Below are 27,588 nucleotides of genomic sequence, written 5' to 3'. Positions count from 1 at the left end.
TATGCAAAATCATTTATACACTCAAAAAGATCTGATTGATTAATGTAAGCGTAATAACGTGTTACACATTGAGCAAAAATCTAGATTATATTTCATTACAATATTCATGTGAACCGATCCGTTCCTACCGTACTACCGATCTGGCCTAGTGGGTCACTACTCTGCCTGTGAAGCCGATGGTCCTGGGTTCGGATCCCGGTAAGGGGATTTATTTGTTTGATGTACTCAAATATTAGTTCCCGAGTCATGGGTGTTTTCTATGTATAAAAGTATGTATGTATATCGTAGCCTAGCTTTTCTTAGTTTGGGGCTAGGTTGATCTGTGTAAGGTGTCCCCATAATATTTATTTATTTACTATATTGACTCAGGTGACAACCAAAATTCACTAATTGCAAAAAAAAACTTTGTTTTATTACTAGTACCGTTCACTAAGGCTGTGAATTTGTGGTAGTAAGTAATTAATGAGCTTTGGTTGTCACCTAACCATACATAGTACATATTAATTTAATAATATTTTAGCAATAGAACAGTACGTCGTACTTGTTCCATTCTATTGAAATACTATGTCTACTAGAAACTTGGTTTGAATTGTACAAAGTTGACACGATACTAAACATTACAAGAAATTAGCTAACATTTCAGTATTATCACATTATAATGTTGTCAATAAATTATTTACATTTACTTATCCTTATTTACTTAGGGTCGTATTCCACATATCCAATTTCTTTATCCCATGTGTACTGCGTCTCACATTTTGCTTAATGAGAGAGTAAGACGCAATGACATTGGACAAAGAAAAAGACAGGTGGAATGCCACCCTTACTAAAATTAAATCAATATTAAACTAAGCAAATTTCATGATTCAAAAATTCAACTACCTACTATAACATGTGTCTAACATGTATTTAGTATTCGCTCAGTGAGCTGCATTCGGAGGACCTGAACTCACGTGCCTTAAGTTTAAGGATTTCCAACTATGCAACGGTTAACCCTTGGAACGGCACGCCTATCGTGCGCGGCGAGTCTTTGTGAACCTTGTCACAATGCACGAAGGTTGATATTGGGCTGCAGCCGCGCGCGTCAGTTGACGTCGGTGGCGGTCAAGGGGTTAAATACAACAAAACTATTAGCTTGGCAGGGGTGTATACAAATATGTATGTAGCTTAGCCCCCCTAAGCAATTGATTTTCCTGACTGTACATAAGTGAAATACTACACCATAATTTGAAAATAACATCAGTCTTAACAATAGGTAAAAACGATTATTTAATTTGTTATTGACTAATAAAACTACAAACATTGAAATATTTTACATCTCAAAGTAAGGGTCGAACCACACTAATCGATCGATACTTTCTACGTAGACAAACCGATCGATAGATTGGTGTGGTAGCACCCTAAGTTCACATAGGAGTGGCCGGGGTTGATGTATGTAACATTTATATTTAATATTTAACTTTTCTTGCACGTATTACTGCTTGTTCTCAGTTTGACCCGAGGGTTAACTGGTCGAGAATGCCTTCTGGCATTAAGTTCACATTTTGTACAATTTTTGCTGTACGATTAGCTTAAATAAATAGATGTGAAGGAAGGGGCTAAAGTGGACGATGGGGTAAAAGTGCACTTATGTATCCGTACAGTAAAGATTCAAGTCTCGGTGTCGTTGGCCTCCGGGGTGGCTGCGGGGATGTTGTGCAGTTCTCGCAGGAAAAACGCGTCGAAGCTGAACTCCGATCATTTGTCCCACAGCCCGGCTTCCTTCATCTTCGTTTGGAAGTACTTCTCCAGCGTGTTTGCGCACCTGTTAAGAAGTATTTTCAATTATTGTACAGACAGCAAAACTTTTAGCTTAGCATTATTGTTTCCCATAAAGTGTTAAGTCATAATGTATTGTTTGCCCAAATTTTTGTTAGTCATGACTCATCATTTGGTTTTTCTCAGAAACGCGTAACTTTTCAGGATTGCCATAAATCAAACCTAAGCTATCTATAGGATAGAGGAATCTATATGCTAAGGGATCTATAGGGTATAGGATCTATAGGATAGGTTAGGTTTGTTTACGAGAAACCTACGAAACCCTACGAAAACCTGAAAAATTTACTTGTTGCGAATTAACTTTTCGCACGTGTATTGTACAACGTTTTACAGTACATGCTGTGCTAGTTACCGCACTAGGGCGGTAAAGTACCACCATATTATGTACTGTTCATCATGTATGATATATCTTTTATTTTATTCAGGTCAAGATTTTGACTACCGGGTGTATCGGTAGCTGAATCGCGCGCTAATTACACAATAAATAAATGCAAATATCACCTTTAACATAGCTATAGAAAGTGAAAAACGTTGACGTGATTACTCGAAAAGTAAAGACAAAAAATAATAGTGTATTCATTGATAAAAACTTCAAAGTGTTTAATATTAATTTCATGCCAATTATATAGAAAAGTAATCATCATATGAAAGGCCTATTTTAACACATTCAGCGCCAAGAATCCAACTTTCGGGTACACTGTTCGTAGCGACTCCGCGCCCCATACGGCGAAGACGTGGCTACGCGCTACGAGCGTGACCCGTAGCACTTAGTGGCAATGAATGTGTTAACAGACTTACTTGTAATAGTCTGTCTCGGGCGAGTTGTATGTGCGGCAGTTGGTGAAAATCCGCGTCATGTCGGCGATGAAAAGCCTCTTCGACACGTAGTAGCGGGCTTTCAGACGTTCGCCCATCGTTCTTAAGTCTGAAAATAAACGTGAATTTCATGTTTAACCCTTTTCAAGGCATAGTACGATTTATCGACCACATACGCGCCAAGAGAATTTCAATCCTAGCAATCCGATTCAAGGCTATAGTTCGTTTTTTTTAACATTAGAAAGAACTTCAAAGAAGGTAAGCGATTTTGACATGTCTATTAATTGAAAAACGCTTTTTTAAAATCAGTAGGTAACTATTACTTATGAAAGCAGAAAAATATAAATGATCGTATTAGTACGTATTATTACTTATTTTTAAAAGTTTTTCAATTAAAAGACACATCAAGATTGTTTGCCTTATTTCTAATGCTAAAAGAGACGAACTATAAAATTGGATTGGATTTTCGGGAAATGTGACTTGTCTTCAAATGAATGACCAAAGCTGGATTAATTGGAATATATTTGGATTTTTCGGGAAAACCTTGTAGATTGGTGCGACCTGGAAAAGGGTTAAGTTAACAATGACATAATTCAAATCCTCAAAAAAACACGTCAACGAAATTGTTATGCTCCGATCGAAGTTGTCTCTATGATCAAAGTTGACCCATTTCTCAAAATCATGTCTTGAGGAACAAGTTTCAATAAATATCAAGAAATACGTAGGTAAGAAATCCATGTACATCCAAGTTTTCAAAAAGTTTCGAAAATTCTTGGAAATTTCTATAAGCTATAGCTCAGGATAAGGTAGAAGTACTAGTGCTCGACGCTGCATTAGTATTCGTCATGAACACTTTATGTCAAAGTGACAAGGATTAAATTAGAATACAGAAAAATCTTCGCCGTTCAAATTTAACCTATTTTACTTTGACATAAAGTGCCCATGTCGAATACTAGTGCAGTGTCGAGCACTAGTACTTCTACATGTATAAGTAGGTAATTGGGTACACCATAAGTACTAACATTATGCGCCCTACCCGGGTGTCATGTACTGACTACCATTCTACTAACACCTTCTGTAATGCACATGACTTTTAATGTTAAATAAATGAAATGAAATACCTTACATAAATAAAAACGTCAAAATCCCCCAACGCAATGTCCAGTCAAGGAATTTAAATTCCGACCCATTTCGTACTTTGTCACAGTGACAATCAATATGAAAGCCGCTAGACTTCGAGCAACACCGGCTTCCGACACGTCGGAAGGGAGGGGCCCAAGCGATATCTCACCGTACAAATCTTTCTGCCATTTTTCGCGGGGGGAAGGTGCACACAGTCGCACTTCTCACACACTTACATACAAAATCCAATCAGAGGCCCTACCGCGAACCACGTTCGACGTGTTGCCTCTCTATGGCACTTGTAAATTCATACGTAAGTGTGACAGGGAGGCAACACGTCGAACGTGGTTCGCGGTAGGCCCTCTGTAATGACGACACAAATACATAGAAAATGACACACGTCAAAGACAAATCTTGCAAACCTCGATCTCTTTTTGTGTACGGACGAGTGACTAGTGTCACAACACGCACACTAACACATTTTCGTTGATGTATGTCATTGTATTCTGAGAGATGAGAAGTCGGATTTGTCGCTCGACCGATCCGCAATTTGTACTGAGCGAGCAAAATCGATAAATCCAACAATTACTTGAGACTCAAATATAATAATTGTATTTAAATGTAATTAAACGTATGATATGTAAAAAAAAATATTACATGTGAAATGTAACACTTTCTTTTTGTAAATTTGATATCCCCGACCTCTTTTTATAACAAAAAACCGAGCAAACAGGCATTTTTGTGCAGCAGTGTTCACGCGCGCGTCTGGACTCGGTCTAGTGAAAAATCCAAGTGCAACTAGTTTTATTACCCGCGGTAGATTAAATTGACACGCTAATCTTGTACCTCGGCAGAGGGGAAATAGTGCGAATGCCGCCTCCCTTCCGTGTTGCTCGAAGCCGCTAGAGACCTCATACGGTTGTCACTGACAAAGTACGAAATGGGTCGGAATTTAAATTCCTTGACTGTATAACGTGTGTGTAATGACCAACGTAGCATTGTATTACAATGTACTATCACTGTTCTTACCCATGGGATATTTGATGTGGTCGTAGTAGTCCGGGACCTCCGCCTTGTCCACCGGCTTCAGGAACGGCCAAGCGGCTGCGTGGTTCTTTACCTGTAATGAATATTTAAATGTGACAATTGAAACTCTCGCGTTTTGTATCGCGGTAGACCCGGTGTAATTAAATATATTGAAATGTGGTTAATTACAGTAATTCAACGCGGTAACGCAGCGAGTGTGATGGGCACCTTTGCACCGGGTGGCTACACCCGGAAAAAAATAAAATAAAACAAGGAATATAAAAACTACCGGAAGAGGCTTCCCTTCCGGTAGTTTTTATATTCCTTGTTTTTATTTTAGATATATTTAGGGTTGTTAGTTTTAATTTAGTTTTATTCTTAAATATATTTAGTTCATAAGTTATTTATTTATTTTATTACTGTCTTTTCTGAAATAAACATTCTCTTTTGCATTACAGCATACTCGTAGATCAAACCCATATCATATTCGTAACCATTATTCCTTTAAAAGGACCATCAGTATACTTCGTTATGGCGATACATAATTTGTTTAATTATTCCGTAAACCGGGGTGAATAGGGATGGGTGGGGTGAATGACAATAGGCTAGATGACAAATTTTTATTCATGGTATCAATACTATCAATCGATCACGCTTCTTTTTATTAGGATCAGATGTTAATATGGGATCTATTGCATTAAAGTAATACAAAAGTCAGAAATGATAGTGAAAGTCAGACAGTCGTATTTCACTCGCGAAACGCTCCTAACAAAACAATAAGTGAACGCGGCATCAAGGTCACTGAGATTCCATCTTGAAGTATGGACAAAACAAGAAAATAGGGTTTTTGTTGGTGATATATTGCGTTTATGTAGTAGGTACAATTGCATAGTTGCTATACAATTTTTCTTTATAAAATTTAAGGAATTGAATGGTATCATTACTTATTTCCTTTTTGAAAGTGAAAAACACTTAATTTTTAAAAAATTCAGGTCTTGTAGATTTGTGTATCATTTTCATATATTATTTTAATATCCACACTATTGTGACAAATTGCTCATTTGCTATCTATTTAACTATATTTTGTTATAAAATTCAACATGTGTTATCATCTTAATTTGTCGGGTTTTATCCGTATTCATCCCGGTTGACGGTGTTGTGTCTACAATAATGTATGTCACCGTAAAATTGTAAACACTTGTCAGTTTATAATATCGCTACTTAAATAGTAGGGAGATTACAATCTAACCTTTTTTTTTAAAGAGGGGAAATGCTTTATGCATACCAACCGGCGCGGGGACGGGCCGCGATGGTTATGTGGGACTCCCCGTTGTGAGCTAATGAGATTCCAGGTTTACCCACTAAAACCCTTCTGTTGCCGTCTCGCTGCTATACGGCGAGGTCCCAGGAACGCCGAAGTACTCTTCCGCAACTTCACCAGAGATTACAATCTAACCTAACCTAACCTACGTTAGATTATAAATTAACGGGTTCACAATGTTACAGTGTCATATACATACCGCGTGCAGCACGGTGCGCAGCGCGGGGTTGTCGTCGGCGGCGGCGGCGGCGGCGGGCGGCGCGCGCGCCGGGCGCCAGCCGGTCTCGCGCAGCCCGGGGATGCACTCCACCGGGATGCTGCGCACCTGCGCACACCACACACAGAATTTAGGCTAAGGCCTACTGTCCACGAGGCGTAGCCGCATAGACGCTGCACGCATCGCCGTGCAGCATTCGTGCGGCCCGGGGTACTGACGTTGTCCACGAAGCGTAGCGTAAGCGTATCGTAGCCTGCATTTTCTTTCATTCGTGATGATGTCGTCCAGTGATGAAGAAGTTATTTTAGCCTATTATTATCTTCGAAGTCGGCGACGACGCCGTTTATATTGGACGCATCCATATATAGAAAGAAACATACATTGAAGACTGTTCGTAGCTGCAAGAGAACTATCAGCGAATGACAACGTATTTCATTCTATCCGTCATTCGACGTATGCGGTGCGTAACATACCATAGAAATAGTTCTACGACTACTACGGACCATATTTTCACGGGTTCGGATCGGACGTAGTGCGAAACCGCTCTAAGGACTGATTTAGACGGCGCGCAAACTCGCATGCGATTTTAGTTACATTGCGGACTGTTGGTTACGTCCAATTCAACCGACCGATCAAAAACCGCAATGTAATGAAACTCGCATGCAAATTATCGCATCGTCTAAAATTTAGACGATAAATGAGCCCTAAGGGTCTGAACGCTCTTACGATTAGCAAAAAGAATAATGTATAGAGGCAGATAGTCAAAGTAAATTATGTAGCCACTGTAAATTGACTGCCATCTTTCGACATAAGATTAAAACTATTAGAACGCCATTTGACTTTGATCCTTATTCTTTCACTGATATGTGTTAATTTGTTAAATAATGAATTAACGCCACCTACTCGACACAAGGCCAAAGGTTATGGCGCCATCGCTCGAAAAGATTTCACCATATCTTTGGCGTACTCTCGAGTATCTGGCGTTAATATTAATACGTAGGCGACACTGAAAGTGTTTAGAACTGGCCACTTGTAAACAATATAATAAAAAAATAAGTTTAAATTTTGAAAATGGAACTCTTTGCCAATATTATTGAGTATGTATTTTATTCATGTCATTTGTTTTACGATTTGGCGGCAAATTGAAAATTGTCTGTGTCACGTAAGCATGAATTTAACGCGAGAAAATTTTCGTGCAATGATTTTTTATGACTTTCGATGTCATTTATGCCAACAAGAAAGTTATAATAGACTTCGATTGGCTTTTCACGATGAAGCCCCATCTCGTGCCACTATTTACAACTGGTTTAATGAGTTTAAACGTGGTCGCACTAATCTCGATGATCTGCGTGAGGGCCAGCCTTCTACGGCGACGACTGAAGATAACGTCAGTGTTGTGCGGCGTATGATAGAGACTGACAAAAGAGTGATCTATCAGCAGATTCGGGCAAGTTTAGGCATCGGTATGAGTCAAGTGATGATGATATGAGTGAAGTGATGAACATTTAGCGGTCAGGAAGCTTTGTGCCCGGTGGATACCTCATGATTTGACCCAGGCCCAAAAAAACCGTCGTGTTGATTGGTGCCTTGAAATGGTTCAAAGATTTAACAGAGGTGACTCAAATGCTGTGTTCGACATACTTACGGGTGACGAAAGCTGGATTTACTGTTATGATCCCGAAACCGAAAGACAGTCTGCTAAGTGGGTGTTTCCTTCCGAGGAGTTACCAACTAAAGTGAAGAGAGGTCGAAGCATGGGAAAAAAGATGGTGGCCTCGTTCTTCGGGAGGACCGGTCACTACGCGACAATTGTTTTAGAGGATCGAAAAACAGTTACTGCAGAGTGGTATACTAACAGTTGTTTGCCACTTGTCTTGGAAAAAGTTCGGGAGAAACGATCTCGCAGTAGGATCCTCCTTCACCACGACAACGCCTCGTCGCACACCGCCAGGCGAACGATCGACTATTTGGAGACGTCAGATGTAGAATTACAAGGTCACCCGCCATATAGCCCCGACCTCGCACCTTGCGATTTTTATTTATTTCCTAAAATAAAAGAAAATCTTCGAGGGAAACGTTTTATTGACGCCGAGGAAGCAGTGGCTGCGTATCAAAAGGCCGTCGAAGAGACCCCTAAAGACGAGTGGGCAAAGTGCTTTTCTCAGTGGTTCCATCGGATGCAGAGATGTATTGACGTGGATGGACACTATTTTGAAAAGATATAATAAAACGAATAAGTTCCTAGTGTGCTCAGTTTTTGATTTTCTAAGAATTTTCAGTTTGACCCTCGTATTTAACAAGTACCAGTGAAATAATCATGATCAAGTCAAATGGCGTTCTAACAGGCTTAATCTTCTGTCGAAAGGTGGCTTTTGTCGGTTGTCCATAAGGCGCTATTTCCATATAGCTTCAATTTGAAATCAACCTTATCGTCAACCGACAATTTGGAATTTTTTGGTTTGAAAACGTCACAAATATGTATAAAAAATAATACTTACACCCTCTTTAAAACACGTAAGTCCGGGATGAATTTTCCTAACTTCTTTCTGCCTCATATCTATCAATTTCTTAACGATCTGAAAAAAAAAATACGTATTTCCAAAAAAAAACTATATGACTTTAGGTCACAAAACCTGCTAGTTTGCATTGATGATACATAAACACTTAGAGTTAAACCAAGAGAAGTCTGCAACGATTTTGATAACCCACGCAGTGCAAGTGTTATTTTAAACGTTAAACTTCTATGAAATTATGACGTACAAATGACACTTGCACTGCGTGCACTGTCAAAGTCTTTGCATACTTGTGGTTTATATCTAGCTGCGGCTTCTTAACAAAAAAAAAACATGATCTCGTCCGTCAAAAAGTACATATAAACATTGAAAAAGAAAATCAAGTGCAAATAAATGAGTGAATTTACGAAAAGATTAAGGCACGCCTTTGCAAGTGGAACTTTCTCTGTGTGTACAGTCAGCAGCAGAAGTAGCTAAGCGGGCGAGGTGTTCAAAATTACCTTGACACATTTCACATTATTCTCTTAACAATAAAGTCGCGTCAGGATCATTTTATACACCTGGCCCGGTTAGCAACTTCTGCTGCTGAGTGTACCTCTTTCTGCCGTCGTATGACGGACGTGAACTGCGTGTAGACTATCCGGGGGTTGAGCTCGCAGTGCATGAGCGTGGCGCCCTCGTAGTCCTTTATGTAGCCCTGGTACATGGCGCGGGGGAGGCGGATGTCCTTACTGAAGCCTTGCTTCTTGAAGTAACCTGTAGCGCGGAATAAGGGCTCATTTAATTTAATCGTATGGCAAGTATTAGAAAGTAATAAAGAATTAAAGAACTATATCCAATGTCTTGGCCCATAGGGCTGCGTCTTCACTAGGAGTGGGCAAGTCTTCATAGTAGCCAATAAACTTTCTCTTAGGGCAGTCGACTGTTATGTGGTGGATAGTCTGCTTTGGAGCTCCGCAGTCACACTCTGGCGAGTCTCGCCACCCGCACTTGAACATATAATCGGCACAGCGTCCATGCTCAGTTCGAAGTCGGTTAATTTGGCACCATTTAGACGACGCGTGAACTCGCATGCGAGTTTCATTACATTGCGGGTTTTGATCGTTCGGTTGAATTGGACGTAACCAACAGTCTGCAATGTAACTAAAATCGCGTGCGAGTTCGCGCGCCGTCTAAATCACCCTTACGGAATTTAGAGCGTGCTGACAACCCTTGATTAGAATACCGAGAGGTAAGTAGTTGTCCTTGACATTTAAGTCCTAGAATTTTATATTAATAGGGAATATTACGCGAAACTGTGCGTAGGACAGTTTGGTGTGGTAGCGCCACTACCACTATCCGTCACAATCTGGGGGTCTACCGCAAATCTACAAGATTTTTTTTGTTATCTAACCTCTCTATCACTATTGCATATTCGAGCGATAAAGAGGCAGATAAATAAATGTCGATTTTCGTGCTCCCCGCTAGGCCCCCGTTAACAAACCGCCTTGATGCATCAATGTCATATTTTATTGTCTGTGAAAACCTGTGCCGGTTTTTCGCAAATTTTATATCCGCCTGCTAGAAAACTATTTATTTTTTATAAATGAATACTGGCCTACTATAGATGGTCAAGCAAATCTTGTCCGTAGAAAAAGGCGCGAAATTCAAATTTTCTATGAGACGGATATCCCTTCGCGCCTGCATTTTTTAAATTTGCCGCCTTTTTCTACTGACAAGATTTGCTTGATTTATTCATTATAATCCTTACCGATGGCGAACTCGTCAGCGAATGACAGGAAGTGTAGGATGTTGTTCCGTATGTGGTAGTCCTTGAGGTGGTTCATCAGATGCGTGCCGTAGCCCTTCACCTGCTCGTTGGAGGTCACCGCGCAGAACACCACCTCGCTGAAACCCTGGATGGAACACAGGTTTAGTCCAAAATCTGCGCCGACATTTTAACACACTGAATGCCGGGACCTCGGCGGGTTCTCTGTTCGTAGTCGTTTTCCTCTACAAAGCGGGAAAATACTGGGATCGGCTACGAGCGTATCGCTACGAAAACGTCGGCAGTGAATATATTAAGAAAGTTTCGACAAATTAGATAATGTTACATGTGGCGCCTGAATAAAATATCAGAAGACCCGCTAAATTTCAGGGTTCGCTATTGATGGTTGTTAGGGTTATCGTTGTGTCAAGTTTTAAACTAGTTTTAGTACCTGGGCCAAATGGACTAAGATTAAGAAGGCAGACCCGAAGTGAACTGAGAATAGTTTGAAGAGGAGATACTATGACATGGCCGTGAATTATACTTCGTTTTTTTAGCATTAGAAATAAGGTAAACAATCTTGATGTGTCTTTTTATTGAAAAACACGTTTATAAAGTAAGCCACGGCAAATATGTAACAATTATGAATCTAATACGATCATTTATATTCTTCTGCTTTCATAAGTAATAGTTACTGTGTGTCTTTCCGTGACCACAGCTGGTGCAACTCAGCTGAAACGTCGGAATTAAAGGTAAAAACAATGAAATTATATCGCGGTAGACCCGTTTGTGTAATTGAATAATAGTTACTGATTTTTAAAAAGCGTATTTCAATTAAAAGACATGTCAAGATCGCTTACCTTCTTGCAAGTTCTTTCTAATGCTAAAAAAAACGAACTATAGATCTAGATAAAGAGTCGAAAATTAAAGTGACAAGATACCTGTGAGTGGAAAGTCCTGAAGCATATCCCTCCGATTGGTCTTCCCTCCTTAATCAAAGCTAAAGTCTTGTGTTTTCTGAAACCAAACATATATTAAAAATAATATTTATTTTAAAACCAAATCGAAGTAAAAATAATACTTATTTTAAAACCAAATCGAAGTAAAAATAATACTTATGTTAAAACCAGATCGAAGTAAAAATAATACTTATGTTAAAACCAGATCGAAGTAAAAATAATACTTATTTTAAAACCAGATCGAAGTAAAAATAATACTTATTTTAAAACCAGATCGAAGTAAAAATAATACTTATTTTAAAACCAGATCGAAGTAAAAATAATACTTATTTTAAAACCAGATCGAAGTAAAAATAATACTTATTTTAAAACCAAATCGAAGTAAAAATGCAATCTTTGGATGAATACTTACGGATCAAAAACTAGCTGAGAGATGTATTCTTTGGTCATTTCTGGTAACTGGTGGGAGAAAACGTTATGAAGACCTGAAAAATAAACACATCTTCTAAGTACTTCTAGTTGTAGAAGTCTACAACTTGTATTCGTTGTATTTTCTCATAAAAAATATATCCTCAGTCGAGTTGCTCTGACTGCACTCTCGCCCAGATAATACTAGCTTAAATCTACTGCATAATAAAATGTAGTGCATAATTGTTTTCCATCGTATCTTCTCGGAAACGTTCGTATTTGTCATGCTATAGTTCGTTTTTTTAGCATTAGAAATAAGGTAAGCAAGCTTGACGAGTCTTTTAATTGAAAAACGCTTTTTAAAAATCAGTAACTATAGGTATTACTTATGAAAGCAGAAGAATATAAATGATCGTATTAGATTCATAATTGTTACATATTTGCCGTGACTTATTTTCAAAGACATATGTAACTTCGTATAAGATGAATAAAGTGTAAGAAAAAAACGTGCCTCGGAAATCAAGAAAGTCATTCTCGGATAGATGGCGCACACACCTTTAGCCTATTCTCAGCTAGATGGCGTGACGACACAATTTTAACACATAGATATCAGTGAATGAACATGGGTCAAAATGATATAAAAATAATAAAATCATTTATCCATATACATATATCCATTTTTTTGATAATTTTATACGTGTTTATTTTGAGTTATAGTCTTGTGTTGATAGATGGCAGTAAATTTACAGTGACTACAACATTTACTATGACAGGACCTCTCTATACTATCAATTCTTATTGCTTATTTTTTGTGTTTTTCAATTAAAAGACACATAAAGATTGTTTACCTTATTTCTAATGCTAAAAACAACGAACAATTCACAGTCAATCAATCAGGTCAGTCAATCAGTCAGGTTCAGTCAATGTCAGTCCTTTTTGTACCGAGACTGACTGAAATAGATAGAAGTTCCCGTGAAAATACGATGGATTAATAATTATGCACTACATCTGTAACACGTATGTTGTGTGTTACCTATGAGCCACAGCATGGTTTGCTTGTTAACAGGTCCAGTGAGAGAGTTCCCGATGACGTGGAACTCTATCATCTTCCGCTGTTCCTCCACTTTGGCGGCCTCGTCGCGCGGCGCCTGCATTTGGAACAACGCCTGCAAGTAAAATGGTATTTTATACAATCGTGATATAATGAAGAGGTTTTCAGTCGAGTACCGTGTTAAAGCCCGAAGCTTGCTGAGTAGCCTATGGGTACGAGATTGAAAAGCTTGATTATTATTGCTTATTATTGAAAAGCTTTAGTATTTATCAATTACATTGTAGTTGACTAAACCATTTAGAAATAAAATATTATGCAATGTTTACATGATAACTTGATAAGAGAAGTAAGGATGCATACACTTTACAGAAGACATAGGCGCAGTGTATTTGTGGCATGTTGGCTATTCACGTCGGGTCCGCACATGTAGGCGGGGTCGGTGATGGTGGCGACGATGTCGGCCACGCAGCGCTCGCTGACGTCGTCGGCGCTGTCTTCCACCACGCGCCGTCGCTTGTGTGATGTCACTGATGTGGGGTACTCACGTCGGGCCCGCACATGTAGGCGGGGTCGGTGATGGTGGCCACGATGTCGGCCACGCAGCGCTCGCTGACGTCGTCGGCGCTGTCCTCCACCACGCGCCGTCGCTTGTGTGATGTCACTGATGTGGGGTACTCACGTCGGGCCCGCACATGTAGGCGGGGTCGGTGATGGTGGCCACGATGTCGGTCACGCAGAGCTCGCTGACGTCGTCGGCGCTGTCCTCCACCACGCGCCGTCGCTTGTGTGATGTCACTGATGTGGGGTACTCACGTCGGGCCCGCACATGTAGGCGGGGTCGGTGATGGTGGCCACGATGTCGGCCACGCAGCGCTCGCTGACGTCGTCGGCGCTGTCCTCCACCACGCGCCGTCGCTTGTGTGATGTCACTGATGTGGGGTACTCACGTCGGGCCCGCACATGTAGGCGGGGTCGGTGATGGTGGCCACAATGTCGGCCACGCAGCGCTCGCTGACGTCGTCGGCGCTGTTCTCCACCACGCGCCGTCGCTTGTGTGATGTCACTGATGTGGGGTACTCACGTCGGGCCCGCACATGTAGGCGGGGTCGGTGATGGTGGCCACGATGTCGGCCACGCAGCGCTCGCTGACGTCGTCGGCGCTGTCCTCCACCACGCGCCGTCGCTTGTGTGATGTCACTGATGTGGGGTACTCACGTCGGGCCCGCACATGTAGGCGGGGTCGGTGATGGTGGCCACGATGTCGGCCACGCAGAGCTCGCTGACGTCGTCGGCGCTGTCCTCCACCACGCGCCGTCGCTTGTGTGATGTCACTGATGTGGGGTACTCACGTCGGGCCCGCACATGTAGGCGGGGTCGGTGATGGTGGCCACAGTGTCGGCCACGCAGCGCTCGCTGACGTCGTCGGCGCTGTCCTCCACCACGCGCCGTCGCTTGTGTGATGTCACTGATGTGGGGTACTCACGTCGGGCCCGCACATGTAGGCGGGGTCGGTGATGGTGGCCACAATGTCGGCCACGCAGCGCTGGCTGACGTCGTCGGCGCTGTCCTCCACCACGCGCCGTCGCTTGTGTGATGTCACTGATGTCGGGTACTCACGTCGGGCCCGCACATGTAGGCGGGATCGGTGATGGTGGCCACAATGTCGGCCACGCAGCGCTCGCTGACGTCGTCGGCGCTGTCCTCCACCACGCGCCGTCGCTTGCCGCCGGCGGCGCTGGCGGCTTCGCCTCGGGATTCGGCGGCGCGCTTGAGGGACTCTTGTTTTATTGAACCTGTTTTGGGACATGATACAACATTCAATGTCTACTGTACTCGTAACTCTGGCGTAGAATGATAGTCCCTATGACAGTTTAATAAGTGAGACCAAAGCGCATCATCTCCGCTGGCTTGGCCACCTCGAAAGGATGGGTGAAGATCAGACAGCCAAGTAAGTAACTAAGTATGACAGTTCCTTGAAATCTCCTTCGGTTAGGCTTAATTTAAAAAATAATTGTAGAAACATATTTTTACCGCATTTTCATTAAGTACTTAAATGTTATATTTTGAATAAATGAACTTCCAAAAAATGTCTACGAAATTTTACGTGACAGCTACCCGTTATGTAATAGAGACCACCATTCGATGCGAGAGGTATAGAAATCATGAAATGTAGGAAGATGATTAATTGATTATGCAGCGATTACCAGCAGAGAGCGACACGGTGGTGAACCCATCCTTGCTATCGCCGCTCGTCGTCACCCGCTCGAATTCGCCCCGCCGCGGCGCTGCAAGTTATCAAATATAGCCGGTCAAACAAGTTTGTCAGTAGAAAAAAAAATGGCGCGAAATACAAATTTTCTATGGGACGATAGCTCTTCGGCCTACAATTTGCCGCTCTTTTCTACTGACGGAAATGGCTTGACGAAGTACCTATATAATGGTGATGATGTTAGAAGACCATAAATAACTCCATTATCATAATTATTTTACAAATATACACCGAGAATACCATTTGTGTCGATATTTTTTTTAGTTTAGTTTTACCTCTGGTTTGGACTAGTGTTGGAAACTTTTACGGTAGTGGTTTATATTTTATACAATATTTTCTAGAGAAATAGGTTAATAGGTTGTATAGTATTTTTATACGCGTGTGTTTAAATCCTCAGAAAATTAAAAGATTTGAAGAAGATATTGATGAAGACTTACTTTGGAAATCTCTCATGGGGAAATTGTGAAATAGCAGCTAATAAATAAATCCTAATGATGTAATAACCATCCCGGTCGTCCGTCGGTAAAATATAGTTTAAAACTTAATATCCTGCACGAAATATCAAATCACATTCTGCACTAAATTACACATTTAGAACAATATTTACTTTCACCTAACATCCACTATACACTACTACATTTGTAAGGAGAGAGATGAAATCAGTTTATCTGAATGATGCACTATCGGGAGATACGTTATCGTGTGGCCTGTAGGTCGAGATTTGACCCAGTTTTGGGTAAATGAGCGGTAACCGTGCCGAGTGGAAATACAAATAAAACGTGACTGGCAAATGATCGTGAGGCGGAATGTCAAAGGTTCTTTGACTCTTCATTTGGGCCCTGGAGTGCAAAGCAAGTTTAACATTAAGATTACTATACTTACATTTAACAAAAGAGCATTAACTATACAATTTATAAACTAATAGGTTAAATAAGCGCGATGCAACTTTATGGTGTGTGTGTGTGCGGGTGTGTGTGTGGTAATCGTGCTTCGAATTTGGTATAGATGACGTTGTACTTCTCCTCACATTATGCCGTAACTTTGCTTGTCAAATTCTGATGAATTGTTTATGTATGAGTTATTTGTAAATATGAGCAGTTGAGGACGGCAAAATTATTTTTGACCTAGTTAGCATGAAATCTTCATTCGTGTTTTTTTTTCGTAATCATTTTCATTGGGTAAAAATTCGTATGATCGTTTGTTCTCCTTTACAGCCTCTATTTTTCAACAGATTCTCATGAAATTCGTGAGCAGGTTCAATATAAAATGGTTTTTGTTTTGTCGAATGAGTTTTTTTTTCAAAATGGCGGATACGGACTCTTGGAATTGGTAATGGTAACTTACTGGTCTTATTGTCCAATATGGCCTGCAGATGGTTTGGTGGGACCTGCTTGTATTCTGGATCCCAGATGGGGGAATTGGCGCTGAATATTTCTTCTTCTAACAAGGCTAAGAAGCGGGGGAAGTGGGTCAATACTAGTACCTGAGAACAAAGCGATAAAATTAGATTCGACGAAAGTTATTAGTACACTTTAAAGACGTGAAGTAATATTACTTACAGCAGGACTATATAGTCCTTCTAAGATAACTTTGACACCGATTTTGACGTGACGAAGACAGAAATTGCCACAATAAATTTAATGTCATAATTTCATAGAAATGTTACATTACGATGACACTACATACATACACTTTGTCATTCAAAGATTTCAAAGTCAATATCAATTGCGGTGTGCAGAGTTAGATTGGTCTGATTTTATTTTCTCGTGCGATTTAGGGCGAAATATTATATAATATTATCGTAGGCGATAATCGAACAAAATTGATTAAATATATCAATTGAAGAAATAAATAAAACCTCGCCAACATTATGGCGCACGATTCTCGTCAAGCAAGCTGGAAAAAGACTTTTCATCTTTGTGTATGTTTTACCGCTTGTATAATATTTATAGATATATGTATTGGCCACACCAAGGGACGCAGCCATGCAGTATAATGAGATGGCAATATCACTTGCTCCCTCTAACACATTAATGCGTTCCTTGGAGTGGTCGGCGTTGGCCCATCGTGTAAAGGAGCCATATGACTTAGTCAGGGAGGGAGTCGCACTTACCCGCTTCTCGGGCGGCATGCGGTCGCGCTCGGAGTGGCACTTGTCCATGAGCTGGCGGCACACGGACTTGAACACGGCGCGGAGCAGCGTGCGCCCGAACACGAGGGAGGTCTCGTAGTGCGGCAGCGAGTCGCAGAACGCCGGCACGTGGCAGAACACTAGCCATCTGGGACAAGAATTTCGTTAGTGGCTCAATATACTCAATATCCAAGGAGCGAGACGGGGCTGACGTCATCACCAAGCTCAAGAGCCCATCAACGTGCACACTAGCGCCACTACTAAATAATCTTGATTATTTAAAACTGACAACAAAAAAAGGGGGCCGCTATGTACTGTATTGTGTATTTCAGTACCTTTTGAATTCAAAATAGTTTTTATGTTCCTAAGGGAAGAATACTTGGTAGGTCATATTGAATAGAATAAAGTTTTTGTGATACTAACCTTGTGTAATTAATTTGATACGCTGATATGTCTTCTGGATTAGACACTTGCTGAAAATAAAAATAAATTGATGAAACAAGGTAAAATGTGAAGAAAGCTTGGACAATACTAAGTTGTATTTATTCACAGATTTGTAAAAGTGTTCTGGCAAACCTATGTTCTTTTGTTAAATATGAGGCGTGTTGTTAAATAATAGGCCCTTTTCTACAATGAGAGGTCTGTGCCCAAAAGTGGGACGCAAATAGACTAACTCACCAATTTATCTAACGCTAAGGGTTCTCAAAGTTCCAATGATTGAAGCAGTGCAGAAACATCTTGGCCAAGTCGTACATAGTCTGCCACTCCCTCTGGGGTAGCGTGTTGAACTTGTACAGTACGAAGTTGGTGATGGCCTTGGCGATGGAGGGGCCTTATGGCCCCTTTTCTACAATGAGAGGTCTGTGCCCAAAAGCGGGACGTAAATACAGTCAGCAGCAGATATACCTGAGCGGGCAAGGTGTCCAAGAAAACATATACACTTCAAGCGTCACAAAAATAAGGACATCTAAGTTGTCATTTTAGCGTAGGCTTTCAGTTCGTCACATATATCTTAACTTCTGAGTTTTTCTTTAACACATACACCCTTATTTAATCACAGTGACAATAACGGTTAGAAACTCAGTGGTAACTAAGCACTCAAATTCAAACTGCTGTCATTAATACCTACACACACTGCCAATCACGTACGTCAGCAGCCAGGGTGCCATCAGTTGCTAAGCAGTTGTATTTCAATGGTAACTAAGCATCAACATTTTATCTGTTTAACTTTAAAAAAAATACTGTAGCAGCTACGAATTTACACCTCCTTTCTTAAAGAGTATCTTATCGACAAGTGTCAAACTTAGACAATAAATAAGTAGGTTCTACGAGAATGATCGGTTTTTTATTTTAACTGTCATAGGCGGCCGTTCTTCCAAAACATAGAGCTTATTATATGTTAATATATTTATTTAGCCCGCTTATTGTACTCAAATATACTACTTATATAGTACTAAAAAATACGATGCTCCGAATCGATCAAAGAACGAAGGAGAAAATAATAGAATTGAAACTTAACACGTTCACTGTCCCAATCTGACATGTAAACCTTATGGCTTTGTAATAGAGGCTAGCCGTGGCCCCACGTGAGGAGCACGGGCAGTTAAGGTGTTAAGCATATCCAACTATGACTCCTCTCTTTATTTTGTTGGTTGGACTCATGACCCCGAAGAACGGTGCCTCCTCTTCTATAGATGTACCTATGCGATAAAACCATCACTGACATGCATATACCTACGTAATATGCTAACTGTTGACCATAGGAATGACGAATTTTGTTTTTACAACTTAGCAGACAGGATAGAGTATACGGAGTTACATACAGTATGTATCAGAACGAAAGGCCAAGAAGGAGACCCATTAATGTTTAGGTCATACTGAGCAACTTTTACTATGGCACCAACCCCGAAACCCCGGAAAAAAAATTACTCTCCCATAGAAAATTTCAACATCAGACCAGCAAAATGTATGAAACTTCCAATTATTTTTCCGCGTTTTCGGGGTTGGTCCCATAGTAAAAGTTGCTCAGTATGACCTAAACATTAATGGGTCTCCTTCTTGGCCTTTCGTTCTGATACATACTGTATATCTTTGAACTTATTGTTAGTATAACTTAGCAGTAAATATCAAATGGCATTCCGCACAGGAGTAATCTAAGGAACGCCCACTGCGGGTTCAAACCTACAACGTCCTGTTAGAAAGTCGTACATACGCTACATGTGACAATATCTTCAAAAACATATAATATAAAATCACAAAATTAATATAAAACCACAAATTAATAATAGAAATGAAACCCAAAAAAAAAAAGCTGTAATCTCTAGGTGCATTCCCGACTGAGATTTGAACCCGCGGTCTCTGCTTTGAAAAGCAAATGCCTTAGTAACAAGACCACAACGTGCCTTGACAATTGGTTCTAAATTCGGCTTCAGTTACCTTTCGCTATGTGTCACTTATTCGTTTTGATGATTTTATTATATAAAAGAAATAGTTTGCAGTAAGTTGACTGACAGGCCCCTGTCAATGGTTGAAGGGCAAAACGTGAGATAGATGCATGTGATGACAAGACTGTACTGCTTTCGATGATTGTCAAAACGCTTTACCTGAAATTAGCATGGCAATTATTCATTCTATATACGACCATACATGTATGCTTTAAAAGTCTATTTTTCCATATTGTTCAGATATATTTGACACGTTGACCGCTTAGATACCAGTGGTTTTTTGACAGCTAAGGTATCAATGATTTGTTGTAAGTGAAGAAATTAATGAATAGCGACTGTTAAGATATTTGTGACATGTTGAGCGCTCACAAGTAAATGCTATCATGACAGTCAACAACTTTTTGACCGTTTAAACGTTTACCTCTCTTTGAGCACCTGGAGTGTATAGCGACTTCTGCTGCTGACTGTACAAAACTAACTCACCAGTTTTCTAACGCTAGGGGTTTCAAAGTTCCAATGGTTAAAGCAGTGCAGAAACATCTTGGCCAAGTCGTACATAGTCTGCCACTCCCTCTGGGGTAGCGTGTTGAACTTGTACAGTACGAAGTTGGTGATGGCCTTGGCGATGGAGGGGCCTTATGGCCCCTTTTCTACAATGACAGGTCTGTGCCCAAAAGTGGGACGTAAATACATGACTAACTCACCAGTTTTCTAACGCTAGGGGTCTCAAAGTTCCAATGGTTAAAGCAGTGCAGAAACATCTTGGCCAAGTCGTACATAGTCTGCCACTCCCTCTGGGGTAGCGTGTTGAACTTGTACAGTTGGTGATGGCCTTGGCGATGGAGGGGCCTTATGGCCCCTTTTCTACAATGAGAGGTCTGTGCTCAAAAGTGGGACGTAAATACATGACTAACTCACCAGTTTTCTAACGCTAGGGGTCTCAAAGTTCCAATGGTTAAAGCAGTGCAGAAACATCTTGGCCAAGTCGTACATAGTCTGCCACTCCCTCTGGGGTAGCGTGTTGAACTTGTACAGTTGGTGATGGCCTTGGCGATGGAGGGGCCTTATGGCCCCTTTTCTACTATGAAAGGTCTGTGCCCAAAAGTGGGACGTAAATAGACTAACTCACCAATTTCCTAACGCTAGGGGTTTCAAAGTTCCAATGGTTGAAGCAGTGTAGAAACATTTTGGCCAAGTCATACATAGTCTGCCACTCCCTCTGGGGTAAAGTGTTGAACTTATACAGTACGAAGTTGGTGATGGCCTTGGCGATGGAGGGGCGCTCGAAGGGGGGCTGGCCGAGGGGGCCCTCGATGGTGGGCTTGGAGCGAGAGAGGATGCATTTCCGGAGGAGCTGCGAAGGAAATACATATTACTTTTTCTGAAATGAAGAACATATTCACCGGCTCGGGCGAGATTAGAATGCGCTCTGGGGAACCGGGCCACCATTCCAGGGTCCATCACATTCATCACATTCGATGGCCGCCTAGCGACATAATAGACTAGGAATCCTCTAGACCGAGCATAGTCGCGCTACCCTCTCTGCCACGCATATGGTAGTTTTACTCCATGTTGGACTCGAAAGTGTCTTTGTGTGACGTCCGTGTCTTTGAACGGACCAATCACGGCACGGGACTACGCTCACCTCGTCCCGCGCACCCCCGCATTTTTGGCATCATCGGTTGCATGAAATAATTGCTCTAAACTATTGTAGGTCTAGAGGATTCTTAGTCTATGAGCGCCATTTACTGTGAGAGCAATTTAATAGACCATCTATCTATCTAATGTCTTACATTGTATTGTACCTAAATCATTGTCATCTATCTAAATTGAGCTCACTTTGAACAGATAATAGTAAACCCGCTTGGTGTCGTGGTCATCCTCACGGTGCATGGACATGAAGATATTCTCCACGTCCACCACGGCGCCCAGCAGACGGTTCACTTCCGACACCTGCAGACCTTGCAGTTGTGTCACATGTTTTTCTGCAAATAATGTCAAATTTTAGTGATATAAAGAATTTGATAAAATAAACTGACAGGAATAATCCAGCCAAGGTAACCATCAGTCAGATTGTCCGATTTTGGTTTTAAGAAAAGGTAATAAGGTCGATATCGTCGGGTGACAAGCAAAAGTCACTAACTAACACCATTGAAATTATTGGACAATAAACCGTGTTGCAAGTGTAATAAAGTGCATTGTTACTTTAATTTTTTGATAGTACTTAGTGACTTTTGCTTGTCACCCGACGATATTTGCTGACACGGTCGAATGGATTTACCCGAGTTTGGAAATTAAGGGACACATTTTGTGAATCATTTTATGACGAAAGAGACCTACTCTCTATCTGCGGTCTGGGGACCACAGACCACCTCAAGCTCGAGGTCACCACACATGCTCTCCCGTATAAATTTAGTATGGCAAAGCGACCACTCATTTCAGTTGCGCCAGGCGTGGCTCACTCCGCGATTTCGTCGCTTTGCTACAGGTAGCTAAAAGTCCATCCGTTCGACCCCAATTTTGGGGTTTGCCATAAGCCGCGCGTGGCGCTGTCGCCACCTAGCGGCCATATCTGTGCTGATCGTGACAGACGCGTTTTTTTAGAGAGTGAGTCTTCTGTACCTAGTACTATTATTTATTCTGTGGTTGCGCCCACAATCGTGGTCCTGATTGTGGGCGCAACCACAGAATAAACTACTCGGGTAATTTAAATATATTTATAATTATTAAGGCGCGGTGTGTAGTAAAATGCGCTTTTTTGTAACCATATTTACAGACTTTTACAAGGATTTCAAGCATTATTTTCTAGTATGTATAACTTTAGTCCTTGAACTACGTTATTGCTTGTCAGAAACACAACGGCTCATTATTTTCTCGATAGAATCTTAAGTTGAAAACATGCTTAAAGCTGTCTTTTGATCCATATTTTAGAAGTACTACGACGAAAATGGATATGAAACTTACCTCATTCGATAGCTTTTAAGTAAATCTTCGTTATTGCTGGTCCTTTTATCGATACGTTAATCTTTTCATTCATAATTTTATGAATTCAACTTTTGCCTACTAAATTACACCCTACGCGGCAATACCTTGCGCCCATTCCCCGCGTCAGTACGCCCGTGGCCACTGCCAGCGTCGGACCTATGCTAGTTTAGTGGACGTTTCATAAAATGTGTAACCACTGTATAAATATGCAAATATGTTATACACACAATGTTTTTCAACATACTTACGAAGAAAAGCAAAATAATTCTTAATTACTGTGACATTTCAGACATTCGCCCGTCATATTGTCATTTTATAACAAGTTGGGAAGCAAAGGCACACACCCATCTAACCAATCCGGAATTCAGTCACGATTGATAAATTTATTTTTTATTATTTATTTATGAATTGAATCATTTTTAAACATATGTGTATTGATTCGGTCAAATTGTGTTTTTTGAAAAACTAATTATAGCCAGCATTCTATGAATGTAGTATGATACCTTTGGGTATGGTGCTTTACGCAGGCTAGCGTCCCGTCCCCTCCCCCTGACGCAACCCCCCCCTTTTAGCATAAATATGTCCCGGTTGGGAGTTTTTTTTGTTTTTTGGGGAAAGTATACAATATAGGAAAAAAGTGTCAATGAAAGAAATGTTCCCTATTAAATTCTAAACAAAAAAGGTTATATTAATTTTTTTGATACGACGCACCATATTCATGTTATGGCTTGATGAACTTCGACAAAATTTAACCGTTAAAAAACTTGCAGAAGATCAATATAACATAGTACGTGATAGTACTAAAAGAAATCATACAGGACAATAACCTTGCAAGCTTATTTTCCGTATAAGATTTTTTTCAGTACTATCACGTACTAACTTATAATGCACTTCAACAAGTTAATACATGAATATGGTGAGTCTTACTAAAAAGTTGTATATAACCTTTTTTGTTTAAAATTTATTAAGGATTATTTCTTACCTTGACACTTATTTCCTAACTCTAATACTTTTCTCAAAAATAAAAAAAAACCGTAAACCGGGACATATTTCATGCTAAAAGGGGGGGTTGCGTCAGGGGGAGGGGGAGGGACGCTAGTGTGCGTAAAGCGCCATACCCAAAGGTATCATACTACATTCATAGAATGCTGGCTATAATTAGTTTTTCTTGCCCATACATTAGAACATAATTTAACCGAATCATATGGAATTCAAATACCTATGTGGGAGTGTTTAGTGTATGGTGGTAACCATTTCACCGCTTTTAGTTTCCGAGTTACCTACCTACATGCGTTTTAAGGGAAGTGGTCGAAAAATGTCTAAAATGGTTTTGTGTTTAATATTAGGTAAGGTAGAAGTACTAGTGCTCGACGCTGCACTAGTATTTGACATGGGTATAGTGTGTAGCTTTCAAATAGAGCTCGACGGCTAATCCTATTGTCTATTGTTAAGTAAAACCGCTCATGCCACGTGCCACAACCACCAGCATAAAAAATACGTACTTCGGTTATAGTTCGTAGGTTCGTAACTGAGCCCGAGCTAATCCTATTGTCTATTGTTAAGTAAAACCGCTCGTGCCACGTGCCACCACCACCTGCATAAAAACCTGCGTACTTCGGTTACTGAGTGCCTGCGAGTCGAACGCTACAGAACCAGTCTAAAATGTGTCATCGAGATGCGTAACAAAGGCGCGTTATCGGAGAGCGCACCTACACTGGTTTTTTGAGCGTTAGCCCGCGCTCAGGTGCCAAATAAAATAATTAAGACCCTTTTTTGCAGGTAAGTAGCACGTGCGGTTTTACTTAACAATAGACAATAGGATTAGCCGTTGAGCTCTATTTGAAAGCTGTCACACTATACTTTATGTCAAAGTAATATAGGTAAATTTGAACGGCGGCGATCTTTCTGTATTCAAATTTAGTTCTTGTCACTTTGACATACGAGTAAAGTGCCCGTGTCGAATACTAGTGCAGCGTTGAGCACTAGTACTTCTACCTTATTTCCGCCAAGTCCGTACCGTGCGATATGGAAATGTATTCCAAAAAATGCTGTTTTTATATACCACACTGGTGGCAAGCAAGCATACGACCCACATTCACCATAGCCTATGGACGCCTGCAGCTACGGGGATGTGACACATCATGCCAAATGTTGATTGATTTTATATAAAATAAGTCCTAATATATAAAATAAGCTTTCATAAGTAATAGTTACTGATTTTTCAAAAGCACTTTTCAATTAAAAGACATGTCAAGATCGGTTACCTTCTTTCAAGTACTTTCTAATGCTAAAAAAAACAAACTACAGTATTCTTCCTTATTTTCAATACCTACTTGCCTGAAATTGACTTCTAGAATTAGACCAAGTCTGCGACAATTTTGATTGCACACGCAGTGCAAGTGTTAATCATAATTTCATAAAGGTATGTCGTTCAAAATAACACTTGCACTGCGTGTGCAATCAAAATCGTTGCAGAATTTTCTTGGTCTAACTCTATTATATTTTTAAGGTAAGTAAGTACTAATTTCTGTCTCATAATAATTGGGTATAATTTGATTAGGTTCTTAGTGTGTACTCTCATATTATATATAATTTCATTAAATACTCATTAAAATACGAATTTGCTAATAAACCTTATTCGATATTAATTGCCGGAAAAAATCCCGGAACTGACAAATCAGAATATTCGGAATACCGATGGCGCCAGAATAAGGATGTAGACGTGCTGCGCGGGAACGGTGCGGCGGGGCGCGCGGGGCGCCCGCCCGCCTGTTCTACCACCCGTCTGCTTCACCCCCTCGGAAACGTAAAACTCAAGTATAAGAGCGCCTTAAGCTTTAGAGTTGTTCTTGGGTTATTATAGTATAAAATAGCGTAGAATACAACACTATTGTGCTGCTGGATTCTTAGCATTTTACAAGTAAAATTGTACATAATTGTACACCTCGTTCTCTTTGTAAACGCTTCATAATGCGGTGTCTGTGTAGTTCGCGCTGGGGGCTTACCTAAAATATGGTTGCAGTTCCGGCAAGGGTCGTTGAAGGTGGCTAAAGGTTGGTTGTCGGCGCGCGCGTTGGCCTTGATGGCCTGCTGCGGCATCGGCGTCTTCCACCCCGTGCAGTTGCAGTCCGGGGTCTGGAAATTGTTTGTCATTAGCCAAGGTCCACACTAGAGATGCAACGGATAGTTGATTGGCTGGATACCGGATACCGGATATTCGGCCTAAACATCGGCCGGATATCCGGTATCCGGCCGCCGAATATTCGGCCAGCGGAATTATACCTACATTTCGGTTTTTCAGGTGCGCATTCTGCAGGTTTGACCTGTTTCCTAGTAAACGTTCGCGCGGACTCATTTCTAGGTACGAAAGTCAGTGGAATGATTAAATTGTTTTAAAATAATAAACATGTAATAGGAATATGACTGTGTCTGTTTCTTAAATCCAATTGGTTTACTCCGAAATCAAGCAATGTTACTATCTGGTATCCAGCCGGATAGTAACCGGATATTCGGTGCATCTCTAGTCTACACAGAGCGAGCATACGCGCGACTTAATTTCTTCGCGCACAAAACGGCCAGTGTAGACTTCGCTCGCGCGCGCCGCCTCGGCCGAGGCTATTGATTTCTGCTTAATACAAAATTAATCAAAGAAAAACAGTGTCATATTTCACAGTGGAAGTGATTCTCACCTGACATGCTGAGTAAATAGCGAGCTTCAGCAACTTCTTGTTATGCGGCCAGTTGTACACCTGTTGCTTGCGTTGCTGTATGCGCTGCAGGTTCGACTGGCGGGATGCTTGGCCCTCGCTACCGGCGGGGGTTGCAGCACTACCGGACGCTGTGTCCTCGCTATTGGCACTTGATGTTGCTGTAAAAATAATATTAAGATAAGATAAGAATAGCCTTTATTGACCAAAATAGAATTATTACATATTGCATTTAAATAAATTCACATTTCATTTATCATTATATTAGTTTTAATATCTTTCCTAACAAATTTTTAATAAATATATTTTAATGTCATTGTTTTTAGTATTTTAGTCTGCCTTCTTGGCATAGGCCTCCTCCAGTTCTCTCCACGTCTCTCTATCCTGTGCCGTCCTAGGACGGCACAGGAAACATAATATTATGGCCAAGTTATTAATCTCTCTCTTTATAGACAAGTTATAAATGTTACTGTTTCATGTTAGTTAGATCCTTTATTTTTATAGGTCTGCGTTTTACAAACTTTTATTTAACTTACAAATGTATGTATGTTACATATCTGAACTATGATTACAGTTCTAGTTATACTGTAAAGAATATATAAATAAGAAGATATTTCTAATTGAAAGCCAATTCCTCAAGAGCTACGCTATTTTATTTACCTACTCTAAAGTTATTTAGTGTGTAGTTCAGCTTCTAAACTTTCGGAAGGAAATGCGGGTTTTTGGTAATAAAATGCTCATTTGTCTAGCTTCCGAATAATGGTGGTAGTATACAGAGTAAAAAGAATTTTATGTTTTTTCTCTAAAGTGTATTAAAATACCAGTATTTTTAGAATTATTTACCTTCATGCCCGTGAGTTTGTGAAGAATCTGCCTCGGCCGAAGCCATGGTGATATCTCCAATATCATCCGGTAACTGAGACATTTTGGCGGCACAAACACTTAATTATTACGAAACGCGTAATTTCAGGCCGTTTCAGCCACGGTTGTTTTCTATTATTCGATAATTTTGCATTCAACAAACAGATTTTATGGATTGTTTGACAATTAGCGT

General features: G+C 40.7%; 1 protein-coding gene across 1 annotated transcript; it reads right to left on the bottom strand.

The window, feature by feature from the left end:
* On the bottom strand, window positions 1–27,588 carry LOC134670939 (histone acetyltransferase KAT2A). The gene is made up of 20 exons (XM_063528773.1): window positions 27,378–27,588; window positions 26,517–26,695; window positions 25,833–25,962; window positions 21,682–21,827; window positions 20,972–21,196; window positions 17,822–17,871; window positions 17,381–17,546; window positions 16,612–16,750; window positions 15,203–15,283; window positions 14,616–14,791; window positions 12,981–13,113; window positions 11,952–12,024; window positions 11,522–11,597; window positions 10,584–10,728; window positions 9,429–9,589; window positions 8,819–8,896; window positions 6,303–6,428; window positions 4,786–4,876; window positions 2,617–2,743; window positions 1–1,804 (listed from the first exon to the last, which is right to left on the bottom strand). Exons 1-20 carry the CDS (start codon window positions 27,457–27,459, stop codon window positions 1,738–1,740), a joined length of 2,451 nt encoding a protein of 816 aa, XP_063384843.1. The 5' UTR covers window positions 27,460–27,588; the 3' UTR covers window positions 1–1,737.

The sequence above is a fragment of the Cydia fagiglandana genome, chromosome 14 (genome assembly GCF_963556715.1).
Source record: "Cydia fagiglandana chromosome 14, ilCydFagi1.1, whole genome shotgun sequence".
NCBI lineage: Eukaryota > Metazoa > Arthropoda > Insecta > Lepidoptera > Tortricidae > Cydia > Cydia fagiglandana.
Note: the sequence above shows the minus strand (reverse complement) of the source record. Positions and strands in the feature narration are given on the sequence as shown.